General features: G+C 46.2%; 1 protein-coding gene across 7 annotated transcripts in view; it reads left to right on the top strand.

The window, feature by feature from the left end:
* UBR3 (ubiquitin protein ligase E3 component n-recognin 3) overlaps positions 1-26634 on the top strand; it is a 2077978-nt gene that overhangs the window by 1676699 nt on the left and 374645 nt on the right. For all 7 annotated transcript variants that reach the window (XM_085645338.1, XM_085645337.1, XM_085645336.1 and 4 more), the window contains one exon: positions 10616-10721. In XM_085645338.1, the coding sequence (XP_085501464.1) occupies positions 10616-10721 (106 nt within the window). The remainder of the gene's footprint in view (positions 1-10615; positions 10722-26634) is intronic.

Genomic DNA, 26634 nt, shown 5'->3' with positions numbered 1-26634 from the left:
AAGAGAGGAACACAGGGGTTTACGAAAAACACCGATATCTATGGCTTGGCATGCATTGATGGAGGAATACGCTGCGATTGACATACAATCGTATTGAGAGGATATAGTTGCACCTACCCAAACCCCAGACTGAAAGTTGTAATCATACATAGAAACGTTGACAGCGTACTTGCTACAGAAAGGGATGGGGGAATAGCAGGAATGCACACAGAGTAACTATGTACACGGATACATTTTATTTATTTGAAAAGTTTTATATAGCGCATCAAGACCCGGGGGTAGCAGAGCGCTTTACATGAGCATTAAGATTCCAGGCGGTACAGTAGATTCAGCTGGATCAAAGAAAGTATACAGACATTGCACATTTAACAAAAACACTTCTTAAATAAGCAAAATAAACTAACAGATATGGCCAGGAGTAGAACGAAAATGTCACTGCAGACAATTAACACAGAAACAATAAAAAAGGCAAGGGAGCTAAAGGAGGGTAGTTTACCCGGGACAAGGCTTTCGTTTATGCAGTTAAATGGGATAGGGCTGATCAGATGTACATTGACCGAAACATGCAGCACCGCTCAAATTAGGAAAGGGGGAGAGGGAGAGATCGGGTCCGTTAAGTGTGGAAGAGAAGAAGAATCGAGTGAAATAGGGTGGAAAGGAGCAAACGAGAGGAGAAGGGAGCAACAAGTTTGGGGAAGAATTGGGGAGGAGCTAGAGGTAAGTGTTAAATGGATGGAGGGTAGCATTAGAGTGGAGAAAAGAAAGTCGAGAGGGGAGAGGAGTTGGACAGAAAAAGACTGTCAGGGGGGAATGAATACCGGGGGATGAATAAAGGGTAGAATGCAGCGATTACGGACCCCAGTATTTGCAAAGAAGGTGGGATTTGAGGTCTTTTTTAAAGCTGTGGTACGAGGGGTTGCAGCGCAGGTCTCTGGGGAGGGCATTCCAGATGTTCGGGGCATTTCGCGAGAAGGAACAGGATTGTGTGGAGCACCTATTTGATAGGGGGGGACGTGAAGAAGAGCATTAGAGCTACTCGTCTGCCGGGCGCAGCCCGCTTTTTCAAGTTTGTCGGAGAGATATAGGGGGGTTTGTTGGTGGAGGGCTTTGTGTGTAATGCAAGCAGTCTTGTATGCTGATCTTCCCTTAACGGGTAGCCAGTTTAGGGCCTTGAGGGCTGGGGAGATGTGGTCGAAGTGCTTGCAGTCGGTGATTAGCCTGGTGGCGGAGTTAAGTACAGATCTGAGGGGAGCAAGGTGTGTTTTGGGGATTCCAGTGAGGATAGCATTACCATAGTCTATTTTGGAGAGGACTAGGGATTGGACAACCCATTTAAAGTTGTCAGAAGGAATGAAGGGTTTGAGTTTTTTTAGATGACGGAGGGTGCATAGAGCTCCTTTTGCCACATTCTTAATGTGGTTGTTAAGAGTGAGTTTATTGTCGATATTGAAGCCAAGAGATTTTGCTGAGTTAAATAAGGAGAGTGAGCAGTTCTGGGCATTGAGGTCAGAGAGCCAGCCTTGAATAGGGAGTTTGTTGTTTATGGGTGAGAAGAGAATTATTTCGGTTTTATTAGGGTTAAGTTTGAGGTGATTGAAGAAGAACCAGGATTGGATCATACTCAGGGCATTGTTAAGGTGAAGAATATCGGAGTGGGATTTGATCTTGTAGTACAGTTGGGTGTCGTCCGCGTAGAGATGGTAGTTAATTCCTGCTTGTTTCAGAATGAGGGAAGGGGTTCCATAAAGAGGTTGAAGAGGGAGGGAGAGAGAATGAAGCTCTGGGGTACGCCTAGGGAGACCTGCGTGGGGTTGCAGAGGCAGTCCTTGATTTTGATTTGTTGTGTTCTGTGTTGGAGAAAGGAGGAGAACCATTTGAGGGCTAGACCGTTGATGCCAAAACGGGTTTTGAGTGAGTTAAGTAGCGAGTCGTGGTTAACTGTATCGAAGGCAGCGGAGAGGTCAAGGAGAATGAGAAGGCAGGACTCCCCATTGTCAAGGAACCGGTGAAGGCCGTCGACAATCTTGAGCATGGCTGTTTCCGTGCTGAAACCAGATTGCAACGGGTCAAGTAGTTGGAAATTGTCGATGTGATTGTCGAGTTGTCGGAGAGCACATTTTTCCAGGACTTTAGATAGCAGTGGGAGGTTCGAAATTGGGCGAAAGTTGTTAGGGTCATTCGGTCGGCTGATGGGTTTTTGAGGATGGGAGTGATTTGACCGAGCTGGAGAGAGCCAGGGACAGACCCCGTGGCAAAGGAGGAGTTAATGATTGAAGTCCAGTAAGGGGCGATGATGTGTTTGAGGTCCTGGACGAGGCTGGGGGGATCTTTGGAGTGCGAAGAAGGTTTAAATTTAGAGATGATGTTGAGGACTTCCTGTTCAGTGATGGAATGGAAATTTCGCCAGAAGGCATTATTTTTCAGCTGTAAAATGGAGGGGAAGCAAACAGGAGAGGTAGAAACAGGACTATGTGTTGGAGTGCAGGGATGAAGGTGCGGGGTCGACGTGGGCGAGAGGGCTGAAAAGGTAACACCCGCAGGTAGAAGGGTAGGAGAGGCAGGGGTAGGGAGGAAAGATTGCTCGATTTTTGTGATTTTCTCAGAGAAGAAGTTGGCAATTTCTGCACATCTCTCAGAGGAGGCAATCAGCTCTGGGGTAGCAGAAGATGTTTGTTTTCTATCAATATTGAACCGTTTTCTGGGCCTATTTTTGGCGCGATCAAGCTGGGAATGAAAAAAACTAGCCTTTTCCTTGAAGATGTGTTTCTTGTATTTCGATCTTCCTGATCTGAGGAGTGCTCGATGGGAGGGAGAGGGGTGTTGTCTCCATTTTCTTTCAGTTTGTCTAAGAGAGCGTCTTTCATTATTCAGATCAGAGTTGAACCAAGAGTTGGATGGGATGCTTCTTTGTTTTTTTAGTTTGGGAGTTGCTAAGTGATCCAGCACCTCATTGACTGTCTTGTTAAAATGCTCCGTGAGCTCGTTGGCATTGTGGGAGAGAGGGGTGAGTAGGAGTTGGGCTTGGAGTTCAGATTCAAGAACGTCTGAGGGAATTTGACTAAGGTTTCTGGACCATTTTAAGGGTTTGGAGATTTTTGTTGGGGGAGCAGGATTAGTTACGGTCTTCCAAAGGATGAGGTGATGGTCCGACCAGTCAGTGGGAGTGGTGCTGGAAAGGGATGTAAGGTCGGTGTTAGAAATGATAGCATCAAGAGTTGCTCCTTTGATGTGGGTTGGATGTTGACATAGTTGTTTGAGATCATTAATCTCTAGGAGGTTACTGAGGCGCATGACCATAGGATCCTCTAAAGTGTTCCAATGGATGTTGAAGTCATCTAGGAAGAGATTTTTGGAGTTTGAAAGAGAGGATAGTGAGATGAAGTCGGACAGTTCTTCGGCAAAGAGAAGCGGTTCGCCCGGCGGGTGGTAGATGTTGTGCAGTCGGATGGGGGGGGGGGGGGGTGTCCTGTATCGAGAGTTCAGCACCAAGGTATTCAAAGGTTTGGTGGTCAGAGTCTTTTAGAAGGGAGAGATTAAGGACGTTTTTATATATTATGGCTAGACCGCCACCGTTCTTTACGGGTCTATCTTTCCTGAGGATAGAGAAGCTGAGTGGTTTGATTAGGTCCAGAAAAGCCGTCGGATGGTCCTTGAACCAGGTTTCTGTCAGGAAGGCGATGTCAATGTCTTCGCTGAGTATAGTTTCGGATAATTCGGTTGCATGTCGGACCGCCGAGCGGCAGTTTACTAGCTTGCAGGAGAGGGGGTTTGGGCTATCTGATGTAGTAATGCATTGGATGGAGGTGAGTTGAGCAGGGGGTCGGGGGGAAGGGAGTGTGGATGGGATTCTGTTGATACCCGTGATCACGGGAATATTGGCATGTTGAGGGGGAAGGTCGGGAACCGACAGATAAGGGAGGAAGGAGTCACAGAGGTCCCTGAGGTCATAAGAGGATAAGTCGTTAACAGTGCGCATAGGCCTGCGAGCTCGGTCACAGGAGGGTGTAGTTCTCCACTTATTGGGTAGGTGCATGCCTTTGGTGCTGGTACAGGGTGCCTCCTTGTAGTTAGGGAGGACCAGGGATTTGAGGGAGTTGTAGTCCTTTCTGAGCCTTGAGAGTTCAGAGGTCACAATGAAGAGATATCGCTCGATGTTGGTAAGCGTCTGAGTTAGAAGAGTAGGTGAGGGTTCAGTTGAAAGGGAGTGGGGGGATGCAGTAGGTTTCGTTCTTGTCTTGGGAGGTCATCTAGCGTGTGGAGGGGGAGGGGGATCCAAAGGTGCCGTTGGAACGGACCTTCCAGCTGTTTTGCAAGATGTTAAGCGTGTATAGAGAACGGTTGGAAGTAGGGTCATTCAGGGCAAAGGAAGGTGGAGAGTGGGGATTGGGGGTGATGGGAATGGTTACTTCCAAAAAAGGGGGGGAGCCATTCAGGGAGGGAGAGATTAGCATCGGGAGAGTTTGGGCAGGAGGTATAAGTTGTAGGGGAAGGTTGAGAGGAGAGAGGTTAAGGGCGGGGAGAAGGGTATGTGACAGTTAGTCGTGGGTGAGAAAGAGAGTAGGTATGACAGTCTGTACTGGGTTGATGTGTAGTTGTGGGGAGGGGACCGAATGTGGTCGTCGGGTAGTTGGGTCTGGGTGGGGTTAGGAGAGGGTAGAGAGAGTTGGTACGTCAAGGTACTAAAGTGTTTCTCAAAGAGGGTGAGGTGGTGGTCTGAGGCTTGTATGATGATGTTGCCAGTTTTGAAGATGGAGATGTCAATTTCACAGGGAAAGGTTGGGGATGGGGAGGTAGACAGTTTAAAACCATAAGGAATGTTAGTAGATTTAGAGATTTGAAGGTGGCGGAGGAAGGTGCTTTTCCATTTAGAGGGGCGTTTGGTAAAGAAAATGTAATTCGATTTAATGGGAGAGGTGAGACTAAGATAGGTATCGGCTATTAAGGTTTCTGGGAGATGAGTGAGTAGTTTATGCTTGAAGTTTTTCTTGCCGTTTTTTGAAAGGTTGGAGGGATATAGGATGTTCCATGAGTTGGGGCCATGTCTAGAGAGTGCAGGATCAGGAGGAGAGAGGGAGGTGTGGGGGGGTGGCATAGTGGGGAGATTACGGGGGGTAAGGATGGGAGGGGAAATGAAGAGTGATAAGCGACTTGGGGAGTCCCTGTTATAGACCAACGAGTGGAAGAATAGGCCTGATATGACCATGTGAATGTATTACTATTTGGAAGTGTTTGCGTGCACGCGGGGGAGGGATGGGTCGGGGGAGTTTGTTATAAGTTAGATATAAAATATCGAGACGTATATACTTGATTTTACAAATTTACAACGGTATACATTGGCTGACTTCTGATGGATGCGTATGAGTCGTATTGTCGAACACTGTTTTGCACTCATAGACTTACCCTATGGTATTCAAGAGACGATGCAATGTAAATTAAGAAACGTAAGAGGTTCTCAAGAATATTGTTGAGAATTACTGTACAAAATGTTGACAACGTATACGATAAGTGACGCCAAAATAATATGTTAATACGGTGCCTTTTCATACATGTGCAACTGTTGTATAAAATCAATAAAATATGTTTTAAAAAAAAAAGTAGCTGCCGCGATGTCATCTCGGCGACCACAACGTCAACTATGGACACAGAGCCGCACGACGCCACCTTCCGTCACGCAGGGGTACTGCTGACGAAAAATTTCCGGATCCAGTCTGAGGCCTGGGGGTAATTCTAAGATAAGGAATCTATCACTAACTAATGTTTCTTACAGATATATCATTATCGAGGGTAAGTAACTTGTGCTTTGTCGACTTTGCGGTGGAATATCTATAGCTCTAAGATATAAATCCGGCCCTTAAACGTTTTGGTTCTTTTTTCCAGCAAACCTTCACACTGTGTGACTCATGCTCACTATAGTGAATTGTTTGGTAACTTCCTCGGGTATCCTCTGTCTTTGAGCTTTTCGAATAAAGAAGTCCCATGTTCAAAAAAGTCATCTTTTGTGGTACAGTTATGACGAATACTTAGTTTGTCCACATGGGAGGTTATACCTAAACGTCTTGGATTAAATCTTTCATAGCATAATGCACTGCTTCTGTCTGTTGTTTTTTTGTATATTCATATGATCAGTGTTCCGTCCAGTCTTTTAAATCAAATGCCTAAATAGTTGATGCCATTCTGTATATTGGTCATATTGTACTGTTATTTTTAAAACGGTTATTGAGCAAGCCAAATAAGAGGTTGAGTTCTTGAACCGTGTCGCTTCAGATACAAAAGTTGTCTGTGTATCTCAGCCATGATGAGCGATTATTCATGATGGGCTATTGATGTAGATGAATTGTTCCTCAAATTTAAACCTATCAAGAAAGACTGCTTCAGGGGTGAAAGAACAACCCCTAATAGTGCCCTTAACATGTAGATAGTAAACTGCTTCTTCCTCTGGAGTTGCCTTCTAAATTTTAATAAGGTCTGTGTCACAGTGCATTTAATGCGCAAGGGTGGCACCAATATACAGCTAAACACTGTCACTTTTGGGGATGGGGCAAGGTCTCTGTTGGAGTTCGATGGTGCCACCTTTAGGTTAGCAGGAACAAAGTCTGGAAAAGTTTCTGGATCCAGTTTGGCTTCTGCAAAGTTCAAAAGTAGAGAAGCGTTCCTGAAAGTAAGTAACTTTTTTCTAAGGGGCGCTCCCAAAAGTATGTGGCATCTAAGTGACTACCATGGTGGTGTCTCCAGAGTCCGTGGTAAAAGTAACTGCACTGCCTGTACAACATACCTCAGAGTCCAGTTTTTATAATGGGGCTCAGAGACTAATTCCTGGAGCACCTTGGTTTGTAATTATTTTATTTTTTGGTGTTTGTGTTTAACTTTTATGAAACACAATGAGGTCACCTTGGAATAAGTTTGGGTTTAAAGCTTTGGGGGGTTATTAGAGCATCTTTGTAATGGATGGACCCAGTATCTTACTTTGACGTGGTATTTGGGCTTTGCCCATGATGCTCAGGTTTGTAATGCTCTCAAGGGCCCCAAAAAAGAGAAATTAAGAGACTAAGGTCCCCATTTAGAAAAGCATTGTTGGCAGAAGTCTGGTTGTGCTTAACATAGCAGCAGCCCATCCTCGACTTATTTTGACCATTCTGGACATCGTTTTGATTGTCACTGCCATGATGGTGATGAAATGTTTGGAATATGTTGACCACCTCTGACACTTAATGATATTAAATAGACATGAAAGGCTCAATCTGTTCATGTGTCGCAATTCTTAATTTTAATGTTTAGGAGAAAATGAAAAACTTACATTTTGGGACCAAATATTTATTAATTGAAAATAAAAACCTTCTTGTACTCCGGTATTTTGGGATAATGTTTCCCTGTGACATTGACAGACTTCTTGACAATCTTCTGTTTGGGGTATTGACCCTATGTTTCCAACGCAAATTTTTTTATTTCATGGTAAAATGTCTGCTGGGCTGATGTTTTGCGGAAAATGGCATATATCATATAGTTGTTTGAAAGCTGATACTTTACTGATTGATGAATTTGGCAGACTTATTTTGTGGAAGCATTGCATCATTTATGCTGATAGATTTTGTTAATATTTTCGCATCTGCTTTCTGAGCCTAGAGCATGTACATTTGGTGTAATCTCTCCGCTTTATGGTCCTGTGATCTTCATGCGGCAGCCTTTCCACAAAACCTGCTATAGACATCTGTAGGAAAGTAGGTTCTGCTTATTATGGTTACTTCCACTTTTTGCTGGATGTAATGCTGTTTTTGACTAGTCTGACTGGAATCCTGCTAATCAGGACCCCAGTCTATCTGCTTTCTCCCTAAACTGTTATGTCATGTGCTTAGTTACACTCCAGGTTGGATACTGGGGTACCTTTGTCAGTCCTTAGTATACGGTACACATGTACCCAGGGCATAGTGTATTAGGGCTTGGTGGGTGCGTTTGCCAGGAACTGAAAGTCGGCATGAGGGGCACATTTGGTGTCCCTGTGCATAGTCCAGTTCAAGCCAGTCCTGGGAGCCGTTGGTTCCCGCTCTGGCACGAAACTGGACAAAGGACATGGGAGTAACTTCCCCACTGTTCAGACCCACCCCTGGGAGGGTCCCCTGAATCTTCCCAACCCTCTCCCGTGGGTACTTAAGGGCTTACCTGGCTGTAGGACCTTAGATTCGTTGTGGACAAGATTCAGAATAAAAACAACTGCATTTTGACCTTCTGGGCACTCTGGACTTTGTTTGGGCCTGACTTCGTCTCCCTCTCAGTCTGCTGCATTGTTTGTGCCTGTGCAGGACCTGTGGAGCACCCAAGACACCTGAAGATAATCTCCCTTGGAGTGAAGGAGTCACTCCCCTGCATTCGCAGGCACCGCAACACTGCTGACCGGTCTACTAATCCTGGGCTCCTACGGACTCCAAAAGGCTCAGCAACACAGGAGGTGGGTTTCTACGTCCCTCAAGGTCTGAGCTGCCCTCTCACTGAGTTTGAGGTCAGAATTCCTCGTGGGAGCTGCAATATCCGAACCCTTGTGCACCACATACTTTTGCAAGTGCAATATGCTTGTTAGCAATACTGCTACAAGTGCATTGGGCTCTAAGTCGCCCCAACCTCTGGCAACGTTTCCTACAAATATCTTCAACCACCTCGCACCGAGTGCTCCGTAGCCTGTTGTTTTGTGAAGCTGCCTGAGGTCCTCTCTCGACTCCTGTGCCTCCGGCCTGTGGTTCCAATTGAAGGTCATCTTTAATTTCCTTGGGCTCCCCGATTGCTTTGGGCCTGCCCTGACTCCCCTGTGTGTGGTGAGTCTCAGGACCTTGCTGGTCCGAACTGTACACTTCCTTGACTTCCTGCATGGGTTGCTTTTGCCAAGACTTGTTGGTGCTCCTGCTGGACAGAGACCCCTCATTACTCGACATCCTTCGCGGGACAACTCACATCCGGCTCCTGGTCGCCCTCAACGTTTCCTGGTCCCTGCAGCTGCTGAGTCAAGGTCCCCGCCAACTAAACTGAAGCACCCGACATCGGTGGGCATTTGTCTACCAAGCCCCTGGTGACTCTCAAGTGACCCAGACTCTGTCCCCTGTGCTTTCAGGTACTCTCCATAAGAATCCATTATTGGATTCCAAATGACACTTTCTTGTCTTCCAGCAGTGGCTCTTCTTTGAAGTCCTCCATTGGGTTCGACGGCGGATTTCAACACCACTTCAAACCTATGCACCCCGCTTTCCTGGGTTAGGTAACTTGGGTACTTTGGTATCCACGGGTGGGGTGGCTCTCCAACCTTCTGTCTTCCACGGGGTTTCATCGTAGTCCACTGGGAAGGGTCCTTAATCCTTAAAATTCTAACCATGACTTGCACATAGACTTGTACCTAGTACGCAGTTATGTACTCACACTGCACACGCACGCCGTGGGGTCCCTATCTACTCACCTTGTGTGGTTCCTTGGGGTCCCAGCAATTCTACGTCCTCTCGACATTGTCCTGACTCGAGTCGTGGTTCTTTTACCACTTTTTTTGTATATGGTTTGGTCCCCCCTGGGGCCCACTGTGTATTAGTGCTATTTACTGTGATTTCTTTGCTATACTATTGTGTGCTTTGTGTATATCTCCGTGTAGGAGATACTGGAACGTACTAGGGAGTATTATATAATAAATACATATTTTTATGAATACCTTGTGTGGTTCTTTTTCATTAAATCTATACTATAAGATTGCATTCTGGTAAAACAAGCTGCTTTACACTCCTTCAAGACTAAGCCTGAAGGCTGCTCTCCCCAGCTACCACTTGGAGAGCTTTCTAAGGTTGTCTGAGATCTCTTAAATCACCGTAAGGGTTGTGTGGACTGGTGCACGGTGCCCACTTATATTAGTGGACAGCATATACCAGGCCAGCCACTCACATCATCTAGTTCTACTGTCAACGGGCTGCTATTGTGAGAATTGTACAATTTTCGATTTGTTCATCCTGCCCCTTACATTTAGAGTCTCAGTCATTCGGTATGACACCCAAAGTATTGGGAAGGGACTTGGTGATAAAATTAGGTACGAAAGATGTGCCTTCAAAAATGATTGCATAACTAGATTTCCTTTTGTGCCTGTAACACCAGCAGAGCCTCTTGGGGTGCGGACCCTGCTAACTGTAGCTTTTTGGACAACGTTTTGGAACTTTTTATTAGAGAATTCAGCGTTCTAACACTATTTCTTCTATGTTTTTTCTTTGAGAGGTGAGTGCCAACTCTTCTCTGGAGGTAAATCTTGCCCTACACATCATAAAAGTATTGGAATATTTCATTTGTGCCTCTTCAGAAAACTATAAATATTTAGACAGTTTGTTAAAATTGTGCTGCAAAATGTACCCCTCGAAAAACCCCTTCTAAAACAGGTGAAGGTTGGCTCACTCACAAAGTCCATTTCGATAGTTATTTACGCCCAACCACTTTCAAGATCCATAAGTCACCCCTGCTGCAAAGCATAAAAATACACTTCATATAAAATATTTTTCCTCCTACAAAATTTGAAAGTTGCCATATAACATGTTGAAAATGTTGCACTACAAGCCAAGGATAATTTGCCTACAGGGTATTCTCACCACTTGTCTTTTTTATTCTATAGATCAGCTTTTCCATGTTCTAGCCATGCACATGCGACTCTACACCATTGACTCTGAATACAATCCCTGGAGAAAGCTTACACGCATTGTGCCGAATAAAGATTTTCAGTAAGTGTGAACACAATTTTGAATTAGAAATTGTATTTCTTGCCTGGTATATTCATTAAACTTAGCTATAAAATGATGTTGTTGAATAGTATTTTAAAATTAGTAATACTTTCGTTTTCTCTCAAACTCCATTTTCTGTTTGTATTAGTTTTTGCTTTACTATGTCTTGCTTGAATTTATTTTATTTTGTTCAGTAATGTTGGCAAATATGCCAAAGCTGCTGACAAGAAGATTCTGTAGGCATCCAGATTTGTTTAAGGAAAGTTATAAACATTATATGTGTGCTACAAATTGAACTTCTCAAATTTTAGTTTTGAAGCTGTGACTGACTGTTAATAATAAAAAAACAGGGAACTATTTTTGGTATTGACAGTAGACAGATTCTTCTGTTTTATGTTATTTCACACTTTTGTGAGATTTGTATTCATTTACATATTAATAGAGCACAACCAACACTAAGCTAAGGTATAAGGGTTCTCTACATATAACCATTGAACATGAATAAGGGATCAGCTGAGATATGGAAAGAATAAATAACCGAACAATTAATTTTGTTATTTTGTTGTCCTCTAAAGTGATATTATGAGTGGTGAACTTCGAGGAAGATTATCTTTAGGTCAGGACCTATTTAAATAGGTGGGGTTGGACTTGGGAGCTGCCCCTGAAAGCAAAAAGAGCTGTAAGCTAAGTGGCAGAGAATTCCATGGCCCAGATAATAATTGTTCCTTGCAAGAGAGGATTTAAATTTGGAGACTTCCAGCAGCAGATAATCATTGTTTTTCGGACTGCTGATTCTCCTAGGATTTCTGAGAGCTTTGCTAGATAAGGTGAGCTATTTTCATTAAAAGCTTTATAAACTAGGACACAAAGTTTGAAGAGGATTCTTGCTTTTAAGGCGACCCAGTGGATCTAAAAGAGAATAGGTCATACTGTTGTATTTTAGATAAAAGAGATAAGTCATACTGTTGTATTTGTTTTCTTTGTGCACTAAGACTGCTTTGATTAGGGTCAGGTGTGAGTGGAAAACTCCTGCAACTATGGCATTATCAAAGTCTGTTTTGGATATAAGAAATGCCTGCCCTGCAGAATTAGGTGCCATATTTGTTTTTTACATGTAGATGGAAATTGGCTGCATTAGCTATTTTGTTAATGTGTGAGATGAATGAGAGGGCCTGATCAATGGTGAATTCCTTCAGTTTGGCAACTAGTGCAAAAGCAGCGTTGAAGCCGTTGAGGTTTAGTAGGTTAAGCAGGTACAGGCCAATCTTTTTTGCTGCTATAGAAAGAAGGACAGATTCTGTATATATGAATTTTAAAGGAGAACGTTTTAATTCATCAAGTATTGGAGTGTGTCAGTGTCTTTGAAGGGACCAACATAGATGCAACCAGTCCAAATCCCCGGAATGCTGGTGTCAATGTGGATCCCCAGTTACCCATTACACATTTTGTGGAATTGCCCGAAACTCAAGACCTATTGATCCCAGGAGCTCACAGATATTGATACTCAACTAGACACAGAGATTCCTAGGATCCCGCTTATGTAATATTAGGTCTTCTTAACCCCCTCTTCTTCCCCCTTAAGTCACGACGGGGCAAACAGATAAGCCTAGCCCTAGGAGCGACCTTACCAAACATTCTTTCTTACTGGGGTACAGGGCAGGTCTCCACACATCTAGGCTGGCTTCACCGAATACAGTCCATACTAAGGATGGAACTCATCACACTATCCCTGTCTAATCAAGGACCGGCATTTCCTAAACCTCTGGGACCATTTCTGTCCCTAATGACATCAGAGTTTTGGGAACTCACTTGCCCTAAATACCTTCTAGTATTGCGGCTGCCTGAGTCCCAGTCTGTCTCTATCTAAGGGCCATTATAAAAGACCATCCCTTCAAAGTGTCACCCAGCTAATATTTCTCCTTTTCTATCTTTTTCGTTCTGTCACCAGGTCCGGGGGTAGGGGTTGGGGGAGTTTGGGGTTATCATCTTATACTACATGGAGCCCTGGTTCCAACGAGCCTTGTATGCTGACGCAAGTCTTCTCTTCCTCTTTGTCCCATTGAAAACCCAATAAAGACATATAACCCATAAAGGGACCAACCACAGGAATTCTAGAATATTGCTTTATTAGATTATATTTGTTTGCATTTTGAGATGCCTTGTGATCTCATTCACCTTATGCCCACTTTAATATTTGATTTCTTTTAAAATACAGTTGGATATCATCAGTTTGATGGTGTAGCTTTATGCCTGACTTTTCTTTGTTAAACCCTGTGACTCCATGTATACAGTAAAAAGAGTTGTAGATAGAACCGAACCCTGGAGGACCTAACAGATCAATTCAGCAGTGGTAGATGTGTATTCTATAGTTTTTATCTGAAGGAGTCAGTCTAAAAGGAAGGTAAAACATGTTTGAAAACAGTTCTGTTGAAGGCCGTATGTTGTACCATGAAGGAACTATATCTATTGTGATGAATTGTGCTAAAGGCTACAGACAATGCAATCAAAGCATCAAGTATATGTCACCACTGTTATACATCATAAAGAATCTTTTTTGTGTCATTTCAATACTTTCAATGCTATAGTCTGCTCTAATGTGGTCTAACGGCTAAGGCGGTTGACCTCAGAGCTGGGGAACATTGTTCGAGTCTTGGTAGGGACGCTCAACACAATCTCCCCGTGCCTAACAAAAATAAATGTGCCCTTCTGTAATGTAACTGGTACTCATGTAAAGCGCTCTGATACCTTCGGGTCTATTTTGTGCTATATAAAACTCCACGCAAAATAAATTCAGATTAATGGTTGACTAGCAGTCCTCTGTTAATGGTGAATTAATTGAATTGGTCTGCCACCGTTCTTTCAGTGACTTTTTGTGAAAGGGAAGGTTTGATACTGGGCTAAAAGTGGCTGGGATAGATGGGTCTAGGCGTTTTTTTGAAGTTTTTTTTTAGTATTGGAGATGTCTCTTATAGACTTCTGTCCGCAGATTCCTTACCTTAGACCAGAGGTCTTCAAACTTTTGGATGCCGAGACCCCCCTGTCAACATTTTGAGGCATAAGGACCCCCTCTTGACAAAAATGTCTAAACCTGTTGACTAAATTGCGTGGGATGAAAATGTAAATAAGGTTATGTGATGCCGCGTATTTTGGGATAGCATTGCTTCATTATTTTGATATTTGTTACACACAGTAACGCTGAGGAAAGATTTCACCCAATCAGTACCCATTTATAACCAAAATACAGCAATTATCATCAGAAAGATTTCAAGTCAACCTTTGTGAAGGGCCTTCCACTCTGCAGCAATACGTGCTGCCACATTAGAAGCTCACCTGGCCCTGACCGGAAGAAGCAGGGGTCCCTTAAAACCCTGGCGGTTTTGCGTAGAGTTAAGCCTTTTACCCATGCAGCTTTCCTCTCACCCCCTCCCTTCCATCCCTCTCTCCTCTCCTAACCCCGGATCCCTCTCTCACTTTGCAGGTTATTTTCTTTCACCCCTTTTTACAACTTCTGAACTCTCCCCATTCAACCTCTCACTTCACCTTTAATCACCTCTTGCCATTCTGTCTTTTCACTGCCCTCATCTCTAACAGTCTCTCACATTTATCTCATGGCCTCTCTGGCCCTGTCACCTCCCGTGCCCCTCAGCACTTCTCATTCACCTCGTCTCTTCATTCTTAGGACTTTAAGTTATAAATTGCAAGTAACAAAAGGATGTCTCTTTTGAAAGCAGTAACCTGCTGATCTCTTCACAACACGTTCTTTGCAGCAGGCATATTAACCCTCTGCACTAACTTCACCTAAAAGTCAAAACCTCAACTATACAACATTCTGATCTCTCTCCAGGAAGATATCTTGTGTGATTAATTATCTTGACATTTATGTGAGGCCTGGTAATTGCCGGGGAAAGAAATGCTGCAGCAGGTGCTTCAAAAGCACAATAAACTTTCACTCACGGCGCCCCCAGGAAGCCAACTTTATATTCCTTTCCATGAAATGCATTCTCACACTTCGCAGTGAATGGAAAATCCAAATGTAAGGAATAGGCACAGTGGGGACCCAGGGGGTACTGGAACCAGCAAAAAAACCTAAGCATCTGTAAGCAGTTTACAAAGGCATGTTAAAATGCAAATGGTCTTTAAAGACCTGTGAAAAAACACGGGGGTGCCGGAGATAGGAATCCAGACACTGCCCAGCTGAGCCCCCAGCAGCTCAAGTTTCACTGCAGCAGCCCGGGCTGAGACACAGTACGGGGGAAGTGTGGGGGGGGGCTGAAGCTCTTGGGCCTGGGCAGAAGTGTGACTGGGAAGGCGCGACCCCCTTTGCATCACTCCACGGCCCCCCTGGGGGTCGCGCCCCACAGTTTGAAGACCCCTGCCTTAGACTGTTCCCCATGGGTCAGACCGGATCCAGAAATATCTGAGCACTACCTCTGTGTGCCAGTAGGCAGCATTGATTTGCTCTATGTTGGCACACCGGATGTGATGTGTGCAGTGCATATAAAGGGGTTACCCCAGCACCTTGACACCAGTTCTTTTCTTTCCACGCTACCAGCTGCCTCAGCCCATTTTTGGGACTATTTGTTTGATGTTTTGTTAATCCTTTGTGGTCTTTTTGCTCCCAGTATGTGTAGGGATGCCCCATAAAAACAGGTGGGTTTTAAACCCTGTGGTTCCTGTCACGGATAGATGTCTGTAACAGACCCCCACCTGGTTTTCCTCTGGTACCTCGAACTGGACGACGACTCCCAAGGCCTGTCCACACTGCCACTTCATGAATCCAAAGGCAGTTTGTGAGCATTCCCTGAAGCTCCTGGTCTCCCTGTGCGGGTCAACTTCCTGACGCTCCAGGTACCAGTCACGGGGAAGGTCCCCGACCTGTTCACAGAGCCATTCTCTGTGCTCATCACCATACTTAAAGTCATCAGCAGGTAAGTCCTACAAGAAATCTGCAAAATCTAAGAAGTCAAAGCGCTCTAGGACTTCACCCTGCCAGTCCAAGTCTTTAGTTGAGGTACAGGAATGACCCCACGGTTCTAGGCCCTCTTCTACGTGTTAGCTGCAGTGCCTGAGTCTGTTTGCTCGGCATCACTCTGAATTTCCCAAAGCTGGAGCTACTCCCACCCAATTAAGTGTTTTCTGAGGCCATGCACCTCATATTTGGGTGGGCTGACCCCTCTGGAGTGCCTTTGCGCTCCACAGATTCGGCAGGTGCCCCCACTTGATTCCATCCGGCAGGTCCGTCCTTCGCATCAGGCAGGCCCCTTGGATCTTTTCCTGGATCTTCTCTAGCCCCGAGACCACAACCTTCCCCAGAGCCAATCCAGTAGCATTGTTCCCGGCACCGCCGACGCCCCATGGCAGCGCCGACCCAATCTGTAGGAAAGTGCTTCTTTTGGATATGGTTAGTCCCCGCTATTTGCCTGGAAAATTATGTAATTTATACTGGAAATGCACAGGGTCCCTGCCAACCAGGTCTGCTGTGCCAGAAGCTCTTTGCCTATACTGTATTTTTTGTTTCGCAATTGGCACATTTGCAGTACCCCTTGTAAGTCCCTAGTAAATGGTTCCCATGGTACCTAGGGCATTGGCACTGAAGAGGGGCCCCAAGGGTAGCAGCATGAATTGTGCCACCCTAGGGTCCCCCTCACCAAGGCCATGCACCCTGCCATTGCTGAATGCGTGCCTTGGTGCAGTCGAAACCGAAGAGTCGATATGGCACACATCCATGTGTGCCATGCCCACAGACACTGCATGGGATATCGTTGACACCCCTCTGGCAGGCCTTGTAGCCCTAAGGCAGGGCACACTATATCTCCTGTGAGGACATATCTGCATGAGCAGATAAACCCCTGCAATATCAATGCTGATTCTTGGACATTGTAAGGGAACAGAGAAGCCATAGAGAGTACAAGGGCTGGACACTCGTCATTACAAGTTCCCCAGCTACACGATGACTTCACTGTACTATAGGATGTTTAGTACCAAACACCTCGTCCTAATAAACCTGCACTGATTCTATCCCACTGACCCAAGAAGAAGAAGATGAATGAAGAAACGCTGTTGTACCGAGAACTGCAGACCTTGTGGTGTACTTTGGGCGCAAACTCCTGCCTGCCACCATAGAAATCGACAGTTGCCATCCTCCAGCTCATCTCATCACCTTGTGCCCTCCACAAACCCTAGAGGGTCATCAGCACTTCGCAAATCCCCAAAGAACTCTCTTGAGATAGAGGTACTATTTCCCTGCAGGCGCAGGCACCAAAAACAGCAAAGTCCAGTCCAGCGTCATCCAGCTCCTCAGCCTGACCGATGTCTCTGAGTACCAGCGAGAGGTACACCTGCTCTGGAGGGTCAGTTCGGCCTCTGCACAAAGTCCCACTGGAGTTGAAAGGCACAAATACCTGGGTTACCGGACCTCCTGCTTTAAAAACAAACAAAGCTGAGTCCAGGCGGACTCCAACTCTATAGCGAGGCAGCACCCGACGAGGGACTTCAGGACTTCAGAGACCCACCTCAGCAGTGGCCCAATAGCTCCAGAATCGTCGGTCCAAGGTGCCAGCCCCTGCCAGTGAGGAGCTCCTTTGTGCGCCGTTGCCCAGCTGCACATCTTCAGGAAATCTTCAATCCAGCTGTGCTCCCACGGCCTCAGAGCCCTTGCAACCCCTATTGTCCCTTGAGAGCTCTCGTGTTTGCCTGTAAGTCCCCCTTTGCTTTGTTTTGCTTTTGCAGGTGGCTCCTTGTCTTTGTAGTGTGCCAGCTACAGAAACCCCATTTGCCTTGTTTTTAGAGATTTCCAGGAAGATCCCGAGAACGTGGCCTTCGCATTTTGGACCTTGGCCCTGAACCTTCCAATTCCCAAAAGGGTAGCCACAACAGTAACTGTATTGAATTGCTTCTTCCAATTGCCGTTTTCCTCCCATAGAAAATGTCTTGTGCATAATTGCGCAAAACTGTAGATATTGGATTTACTGTGAATTCCTCATATTGCGAAAAGTATTTTACCTTGTACCCAAAGTTCTTGGACTAAATATTTATATAAGCAGTATTATTTTTCTAATTTGGTCTCTACTTTGTTCATTGAGTGTGTGTAATCATTTATTGCTTTGGTGTGACCAACAAATGCTTAGCAGTACCCTCTGATAAGCCTTGCTGCTTGCCCACACTATCTGAAAATAGAGCATTGGTTTAATCTACTTTTGCCTCTGTGAACCAATGAGGTTCTCTTCGCCCTTTCTGCACAGTGTACCACATTGTGGTGCACTATATAGAGAGGTGGTTTTCAGGGGGGTGTGGCAAACCAGCCAACATGGAGGACGCAGCTCCGTAGAGCTCCGTCCTAGCAACCTCGATTGTCCGAAAGTTGTAACCAGAGCCTCCGCATTATAAATGCAAAAACGGAGCGGAACAGAAACTTGAACCCTCAGTGCACACATCGATGCAAACGGAGCTAAGAAAAACAGCAGAGAAGTGGTAAGGTCTGAAGGGCACAGTGAATCTCTGGAGCAGCCGCGAGGAAGGCTCCGGTTCCCAGTGAGGAAACTCCCAGAAGGCGCCGGCGTCCACCAGATGGTATCGCATGACAGCAAGGGGAAGCGACACCGGAGCCGCAACGACTCAACCCAGACCAAGCGGGGGGGAAAGTGACTCCCTGCTCCGTCGATCCCTACCAAGCCGCGCCCAACCCAGGTGAGAGGATGGATCGGCTCGCCCAGTACCGAGGAAGTGACTGTACGAAAGCGGGCAAGGCATCCCAAGGCAGGCTGCGAAAGCAAGGCAGCTGACGTGGCCTCACCACCATCGTGCATATAGCTACAAGTGGAGTCATGATTACGCCGGCTGCGGAGAGACTCCACCAGTGCAGACGGACAGCACATGATAAACAGGATAAGTAGATCCCCCAACGATAAAGCGTGAGGCCTGGGAGACGCGTGGGAGGAGCATGATCCTCTGGGCCACACTGTGAGACAGCAAACATCGGGCCAGGATAATCTTAGCGCTCCCCCGGATTACTCAGGGCTTAAAGCAAGTGCCACACAATAGAGCGACAATCATAGCAGAGTGAGACCGGGAACCCCCATATAAAGCCATAAACGCCGACCAACACGGGCCCAAAACAGCGTAACAGGCCATCACCAAGACACCAGAGTGAAAAGAACAGGGGCAACTGTTAGCAGTGTGAAAGCCCAAGGCAAACGGCTTTAGAGGCAGCACATGCCACAGCTGCATCGATTAATTATTGACACACTAGGCTGCATCGATAACCTCTACAGTGGTGGCCACAGCCCAGATTCATTAGACGAAGCCACGCTGGAGGCCAGGAGGCAATAAACGCCGCAAATATACGACATAATTAGGTGCCTAATAGCACCAGGACTACATTGTACAGGCCAAGACGTAAGGCAACGCATGGATTAATAAGAGGAGGCCCCTCGTCCTATAACCCGGATCTGTCCAATATTCAAGGCAACAAAGGAGCTCCCTGCAGAGGCCTCTGACTGGCAGCAGACGTTGATTTTGTTTTGGCGGCAGTAGAAAAAATGGGAACAACCCTAGACCACATGCACAACTCTTGAATCAAAAATAGACCAAGTTATGTCAGACTTCACCCTGCTCAGAGCAGACCACCGTAAACTTTCAGATAAAGTACAAATATATGAGCAGGCCCTATCAAAACTGAAACCCATAGCCATGCAGCAGCACTACAAGACATCATCGATCGAGTCAATGTACTAGAAGGTCGACTAGAAGATGCAGAAGGCTGCTCGTGCCGTAACAACATATGTGTGGTCGGCCTTCCCAAAGGAGAGGAAGGACAAGATCCGATCACATATATAGACAACTGGATTCAGGAACTCCTCCCAGAGGACTCTCTATCACTGCAATTTCTAGTGGAAAGGGCGCACTGAGTGCCGGCCCGCCAACCACCCCCAGGATCCAAACCACGTCCGTTACTATTTAAACTGCTAAATTACAGAGACAGAGACACAGTGCTCAGAGAAACCTGAGAACTCGCAGAAGTTAAAATATGAAATCAGCAAGTCATGCTGTTCCCGGACTACACGCTGCAAGTACGACGACGCAGAGGATCGTTCGCAGAAGTCAAGCGGCAACTACGGGCACTGGATATCTGTTACTCCTTGATAGTTCCAGCCAGACTACATGTAGCCACAAAAGGTCAAGCAAGATTCTTTGACACACCATCAGAAGTATGCGACTGGCTGGGAGATACATGCCAATTCACAGGAACTAAACCGACTGCAGAGCCTCATCCACTGCGCCAAAACAAAAGGAATCACCAATGTGGCAGAGCAGGGACGTCTAAGCAGACAAGAACACTAGCAGGCATGCCAGACAAGGAGCAAAGACTGGTGGAACACCCGGAGGCGCTTCAAGTAGCCGCAACCATCTGAACTGCCTCACAACCCTCTGAATTGGAAATGCATTCAGCCCATTCCCGGAGCTCCAATGATTCTTCACCAACATGATCAGAAGACCGGGACTCTATCCAGCTACCTGACATCAGACTGCAGATATCGGAGAACATAATATAGACAATAGACAACTGCCCAGTATAATGTATCCTTTAAAAGGTGGTGCACTTATTGTAAACAAACACACATCAAAATATAACCATGAAGAGGTCTACACAAACGCCCTGTTGTATAACCCAGGCTAGAAAAAGCAATTCATCCCCACACTCTACTCACTAGGATAGTTACATTCCTAGCGCAAAATTAACGAGGGGCAGAGACTCGGCAATTATCTTCACTTAAGAACGAGGTACACCCCAATATACACAAACACAGCACACACTACCCCAATCTAAGTCATTCCCGAATCCTTGATCTGGGGATGGTGGTAGCAAAGAGGCTGATCACTAGGATGTGGAAAGCTCCACATCCCCCACACATAATAATGTGGAGACGCTCCATGATCGCCTGGGCAAACACAGAGTGTAGCACTTCACAGGGAAGACACGCTGGGCCTTCACAGGATACCCATCGGTAGCAGCTGGGATGAGATCCTATCAGCTCTGTCCCACATACACAACGATGACGAACCCACTTCACCCCTAACAACAGCACTGACTTAATAAGTAGAGCTATATTGCCAGAATAAGTCAAAAGGCTGAATAAGATATAGTGCAGATAGAGCAAGCTACAACAATGGGTAGACCCCCTCACAGTTCAACTAACACCATGACAAAGTCATTGACCACGCACCTATTCTTTTCATGAAACAGTGGAACTAGGGTGCCCAAGCGATACCTTCACACCCCAGAACAAACTCCAGTATGTAATATATGTCACCTTTATATAATGACCCCTCCCCATGGCTTACACCGTTTGCATTCATAATTGTAGACAGAAAATAGAAGTAAAGCACAAACTTCACTCACCTTAGAGGAGTCGAGCAGCTTTAAAAGTTAAAAGAAACACAAAAGACCTGCACAACAGTCAAAAATATCTAAATGTAATGAAACGATAAAAACTGTAAATGCGTACTGTATGGCGAACTGAAAATATATCTGTACTTCATGATCATATTCAGCTGATTGATGTACAAAGCAACTCTAACAAGCACCTGTTGGATGTATATGTGAAGCTACTGTAGAACTTGCCACAATGTAAATATCAAAAACAGATCAGAAAAAAAGATAGGTGGGTTTCCTACACCATCTTTGTACCGACCTGATACAGTGCTTGACCTTCGTTGCCCAACGTCAACTCCTGCTGTAACTCCACCTTCCAAGTCGGAGCCAGGACCTACTTCTTTCGATACTCCCTCTAGGGAGTACGATTGGGAGGGATCTGAAGTTCCTTGTGGCTACCCCAACCCATAGGAAGAGCCCAAAGATAAAAGTGATGAGGAAGTGGCTGATGCCAGTGGTTTCAACACCTCCCCGGTCACTGGTTAGTCTCTTCTCCTATTGTGACTACGGAGGAGGGGGCTTCATTTGCCATGGTGGAGAGGAGGGTGGCTGAGGTCCTAGACCTTAAGCTGCCCAGGTGGCAATCAAATGAATGTCTTGACAGAGTTACTTCGGCTGTAGTCGCCCCCACAGAACCTCTCCCCCGTTCAACGATGCCTTCACAGATTTCCTGCTCAGACATGAGCCAAGCTCTGCAAATAGGCTCCTGTAAACAGGACAATTGCCTGCAGCCACCATTCCACTTCTGAAGACCCAGCTTTCCCCACCCAGCACCCTACCCTAGAGAACCTGGTAGTCATCGACAATAGAAAGGCTCCCTGACAGAGGGAAGCATTGATTAGTAGGCACCAGCAGTTTCTAAATTAAGGAAGGTTGTCTTTATTGATTTTACCTAGTATGGGAATTTTAAAGTAGATAGTAACCCTGAATTTTATGGCAACGTTTTCTAAAACATTTGTAGAGAAGAGATAGAAATTTCGTTTTGCTGAGTACCTCGGAGTTAGTCAAACTGTTCTCTCAAATTTTTCATTGAGGTGATCTCATAGGTCTTGAAGGAAGTTGATTCTGGCTCTGTTGGAGATTTCATGTTTTGTTCGTGATGGGCCAATGCTTTAACCCCTTCCCTGCTCATGACGGAACCACTCCGTCATGAGCCACGGTCGCGCTGTGCTCATGACGGAGGGGTTCCGTCATGCTGCGGCCGTTGGCGGCCGCTCCGCCCACGCGGCGCCTTTTCCCCGCCTGTGCGGGCGTGTAGCGTAAGTGGGCGGCGCCGTGACGGAACCACTCCGTCATGAGCACAGCTCGCCCCTGACTCATGACGGCGTGGTTCCGTCATGGGCACAGCGGCGCCGCGCTCACCGAAAACCTCCCCAGCGCCGCGGCGGAATTCGCGCCGCGGCGAAGGGGTTAACAGTATTTGTAAATAAAATGATATGACCTTCAATGTATAAGAATTTTTTTTTCCAGTTGTCGATTGGTATTTGTTTGAGCTTTTTTCATCTTACAACTCATTGAGAAGACTTGGCTATCTGCCATTGTCCCTCGGTTTTTCATAAGCATTTTTTGATAGCTTCATCTTGGTCATAAACTATAGTTATTTGGACTGTGTGTCAATTTTTTTTAGATAAGTGGGAAGTAGCTTGTTCGGTTGTGGTGAGGTGTCTAGCTATTCCTTAGTAATTATAACATTGTCTGCAGCATGATCAATCTAATTAATATTAGGGAAGATGTGTTCTTCAATAAAGGAAACCGTGATCTTTTCTTGTCAAGGGCTAGCCTTTTCTGAATGGGGGAGGGGTGTTTGTAAATGTTAAGAACGGTGTTGATTGAGATATTGAAGGGGACTGGAAAATGGTCTGACCATTCAATGGAAATGTGTGGTATATATGAATCACTGAAAATCATGTCCACAGTTTTTCCTTTGTCACAGGTGGGAATAGTGCTCTGCTGTTGAAGTTTAAAAATTAGCATCTGATAGAGGCATCTACCGCTAGATTCCTTACCTTAGAATATTCCCCAGTCGGCAGACTGGATCCACACATTTATGAAGAGTACGTCTGCACGCTGGTAGGTGGTGGTGTTCAGCTCCCAGTTGGCATTGTCCATGCTAGAAATTGTTAGCTGTACCTATATAGGTGCCACCCCGGCAAGCTGACGTTGGTTCTTTCTTTTCCGCGCCCGCTAGTGCTGATCCGTGGAGCTACCCACAGTTGTTTTTGACAGGTTTGTTTCTTGACTGGCTTGTTTTTCAACTTTAGTCAAGCACTTTTTTGACAGATTTTGTCTCCTTGTGAACAGGATGTTCCCAAAGAATCTAGCTGATTTCAAACCATGGTGACAGACCCACACTTAGTTTGTCTAAGGTGCTTGGAGAGGGACCATGAATCCAAGTCTTGTGAGGACTGCTGTGCATGCACCTGAAGACCCTAAGAGAGAGGACCCTCAAGCCCCAAGTCGCCCAACCTCAGGCGACCCTATGATGCTCAAGCTTTCAGCCGCGCGGAAGGTCTTGGGACCGCTCGCAGAGCTGCACTTGCATTCTGCATGGCCAAGAACATGGTACTCACAGACCTTCTGGGTCGGGCAGCCAGAGGCCGGCACAGTGCACCACCTCACTGTAGCCACAGCCTCCATACTCCTTTATTTTGCCCTCTTACCATCCTGGGCACCTAGTGGGAGGAAGGATACACGATAACCTGTCCCACTGAAGGTCAATAACAGACCTCTGGATTCTTCAGATTGTCCGAAGGGGCTACTCCTTCCCCTTCATAACCTCCGCTCCTCTCATGCCACCCACTGATGACAAGCAGACAAAGGAGCATCTCACCTTTCTCCACCAGAAACTGACGGCTTTCTTGGCCAAGGGAGCCATAGAGAGGGTGACGACGCGAGCAGTAGGTCAAGGTTGGTATTTCCACTACTTCCTGGTTCTCAAGAAGGACAGAGGCCTTCGTCCTATCCTAGACTAGCGCCCTCTCAGTTTCTTTCTCCTGCTTGCTCGAGTCCTGTCTGCCCTGGACCTGGGAGAGTGGGTGGTGGCATTGGAGTAGCAGGACACATACTTCCACATTCCAGTCCTGTGTCCCCACAGGCATTACCTGCGGTTCACGGTGGGCCACATCACTTTCAGTTCGCCATGCTTCCTTTTGGCCTTACGTGTTCGCTGAGGTGGTCGAATTTGTTGTAGCTTATCTGCGGAGATCAGGGGTGCCAGTATTCTCCTATCTCAATGACTTTATGTTGAAGGCGGGCTTGCCCTAGGCTGTTGTCTCCCACCTCCAGACTATAGAGGACCTCCTCCATTAGCTGGGGTTCACTATCAATGTGCTTAAGTCACACCTGACTCTCTCTTGGATTTTCCCTTTCATCAGAGCTTTTATAGGCACAATGCAGTTTCATACCTATCCTCCCGAACGGCCAGTCCAGGATATTCAGTCTGATACCAATGGTTCAGCCTCTAGCCTCGATTTTGGTGAGACTGACTCTGAGGCTGCTGGACTCATGGCCTCTTGCATCCTGCTTGTGACACATGCCCGCTAGCATATGAGGGCTTTATAGTGGGACCTAAACAAGGTTGCTTTAGTTTGCACATAGCGGTGCATGCCGGTGAAATGGGAGGCAGGATCCAACACTTTCTTTCAAGATGACTGTCCATTACTTTCCAACCCATCACAGCTTCCTCCGTTTTAGAGCAACTACTAGGAGAGCACCTTTCCATCTAGCTGCTAAAGGTGCGGGCTCTACTTTCCAAAGGAGCCATCAACAGCATCAGAAACAGGAACGGGCTGTTACTCCTGTTATTTCCTTGTGCCATAGATGGATGACGTTCTCGATCCTATTGTTGATCTTCGTCTCTAAATGCCTTCCTGTGGAGGAGAAATTGAAAATTGAAAATACTCATAATGTTCTATCTGCACTGGATCTAGGTGACTGGATGTGGTGGGCGTTACCTGTGTTTCAGGATGAGCCAGGAGTAGTTTCACTTTGCCGTGCTCCCTTTTTTCCACACTAGTGCTCCTGGGGTGTTAATGAAAGTAGTGGTCGCTGCCCATCTTTAGATTTTTGGTATACTAGTTTTCCCCTACTTCATTGACTGACTGTTGAACGCGATCTCACCACAATCAATAAGGAACCAATGCTAGATGATTCCAAACCTCTTGACATTGTTGGCGTTCTTGATCCATGTGCCAGAGTCGCATCTGACTTCTTTTTACAGACTTCTTTTCATAGGAGCTGTATTAGGCTCTGTAGGACCCTTCGGTCAGGCTCAGCGAGGATTCCAGCAGTTTCCTTGTTTAGAAGGACAACCTGGGGTTGGAAAAGGTTTTTCAGGACCACCACCCTACTCAAGAATAGCCTACATCAAAACATCTCCATCACTATCAATTTTCAGAAGCTCTCAAAATGTGACTTTTTGTCCAGCAAAAGAAGGTTTGCTATCCTTTTTGAGTATCACTGCCCACTACAAGGACTTCAGGACTATGAGCTTAATACCTCCTTTTTTATTATTTATTTCATAATGCAGTGCAATGGATTACCTCCAACACAACAAGTCCTGGATATTCTGGCTACAATTCCAATGTTTCACCCTTAGTCCATGGTCTCAGTGAGAGCTGTGTTGAGACTTCGGAGCAGTTAGCCTTCTGCATCCTGCTTGTCAACCATGCCAGATGGCATATGTGGTCTCTGCTGTGGAATCTGAAGTGTCAGAGGGCCCAGAACCAATTAAACCTGTTGGATTGTATCCATGTTTCAGACTAGTCTGCACAGGATCTACAGTGGTAGCTGTTCTACAGCAATTTGACCAGTGACTGACCCCTCTCCCTGCCCCACCCAGAACTGACAGTGGCGAAAGATGCATTGCTGCTAGCTTGGTGAGTTCATCTGGGTGAGGTGGAAATCAGAGGACTCTGGTGTCCGGTTGCATCGTAGCTCAAAATCAATCGGTGGGAGTTGTGGGCCATTCATCTGGTGCTGGGGAGTTTCCTGCCATTCATCCCATGAAGATTGGTGCAGGTTCTCATGGAGAACAGCAACATGTTGTACTGCAACACGCTGGGAGCATTTGGGTGCTGGCCCCTGTGCCAAGAGCTGCTGCGCCTCCTGAAGTTGGCTGGACCATCTGATAGAGACTACTAGCCGCAGATTCCTTAACGTAGAATTATCCCCAGGCGTGAGACTGGGTCCGGAAAATTTTGCCACAGCATCTCTGCGCATTGGGGGCGGTACCACGCGACCCCGCCCTGATGTCGTCCGCGGATGTGATGTCAGCGAGGTCACATAAGTCCCACCCCGGCGCGCTGACGTCAGTGTCCTTCATTTCCGCGTGCAACGTGGATCCGGAGTGTGCTCCTTGGCCTGTTTTCAGGCCACTTTAGCGCCTTGAGTTGGGACGAGTGTGCAATGCCTTCGGGCTTCAAGACGTGTGCTTCTTGTACATGTCAGATGTCGGCGACGGACCCTCACACTATTTGTATG

Source organism: Triturus cristatus, chromosome 3_1 (genome assembly GCF_964204655.1).
Source record: "Triturus cristatus chromosome 3_1, aTriCri1.1, whole genome shotgun sequence".
NCBI classification, from domain to species: domain Eukaryota; kingdom Metazoa; phylum Chordata; class Amphibia; order Caudata; family Salamandridae; genus Triturus; species Triturus cristatus.
This window is presented reverse-complemented; position numbering and strand designations above follow the sequence as displayed.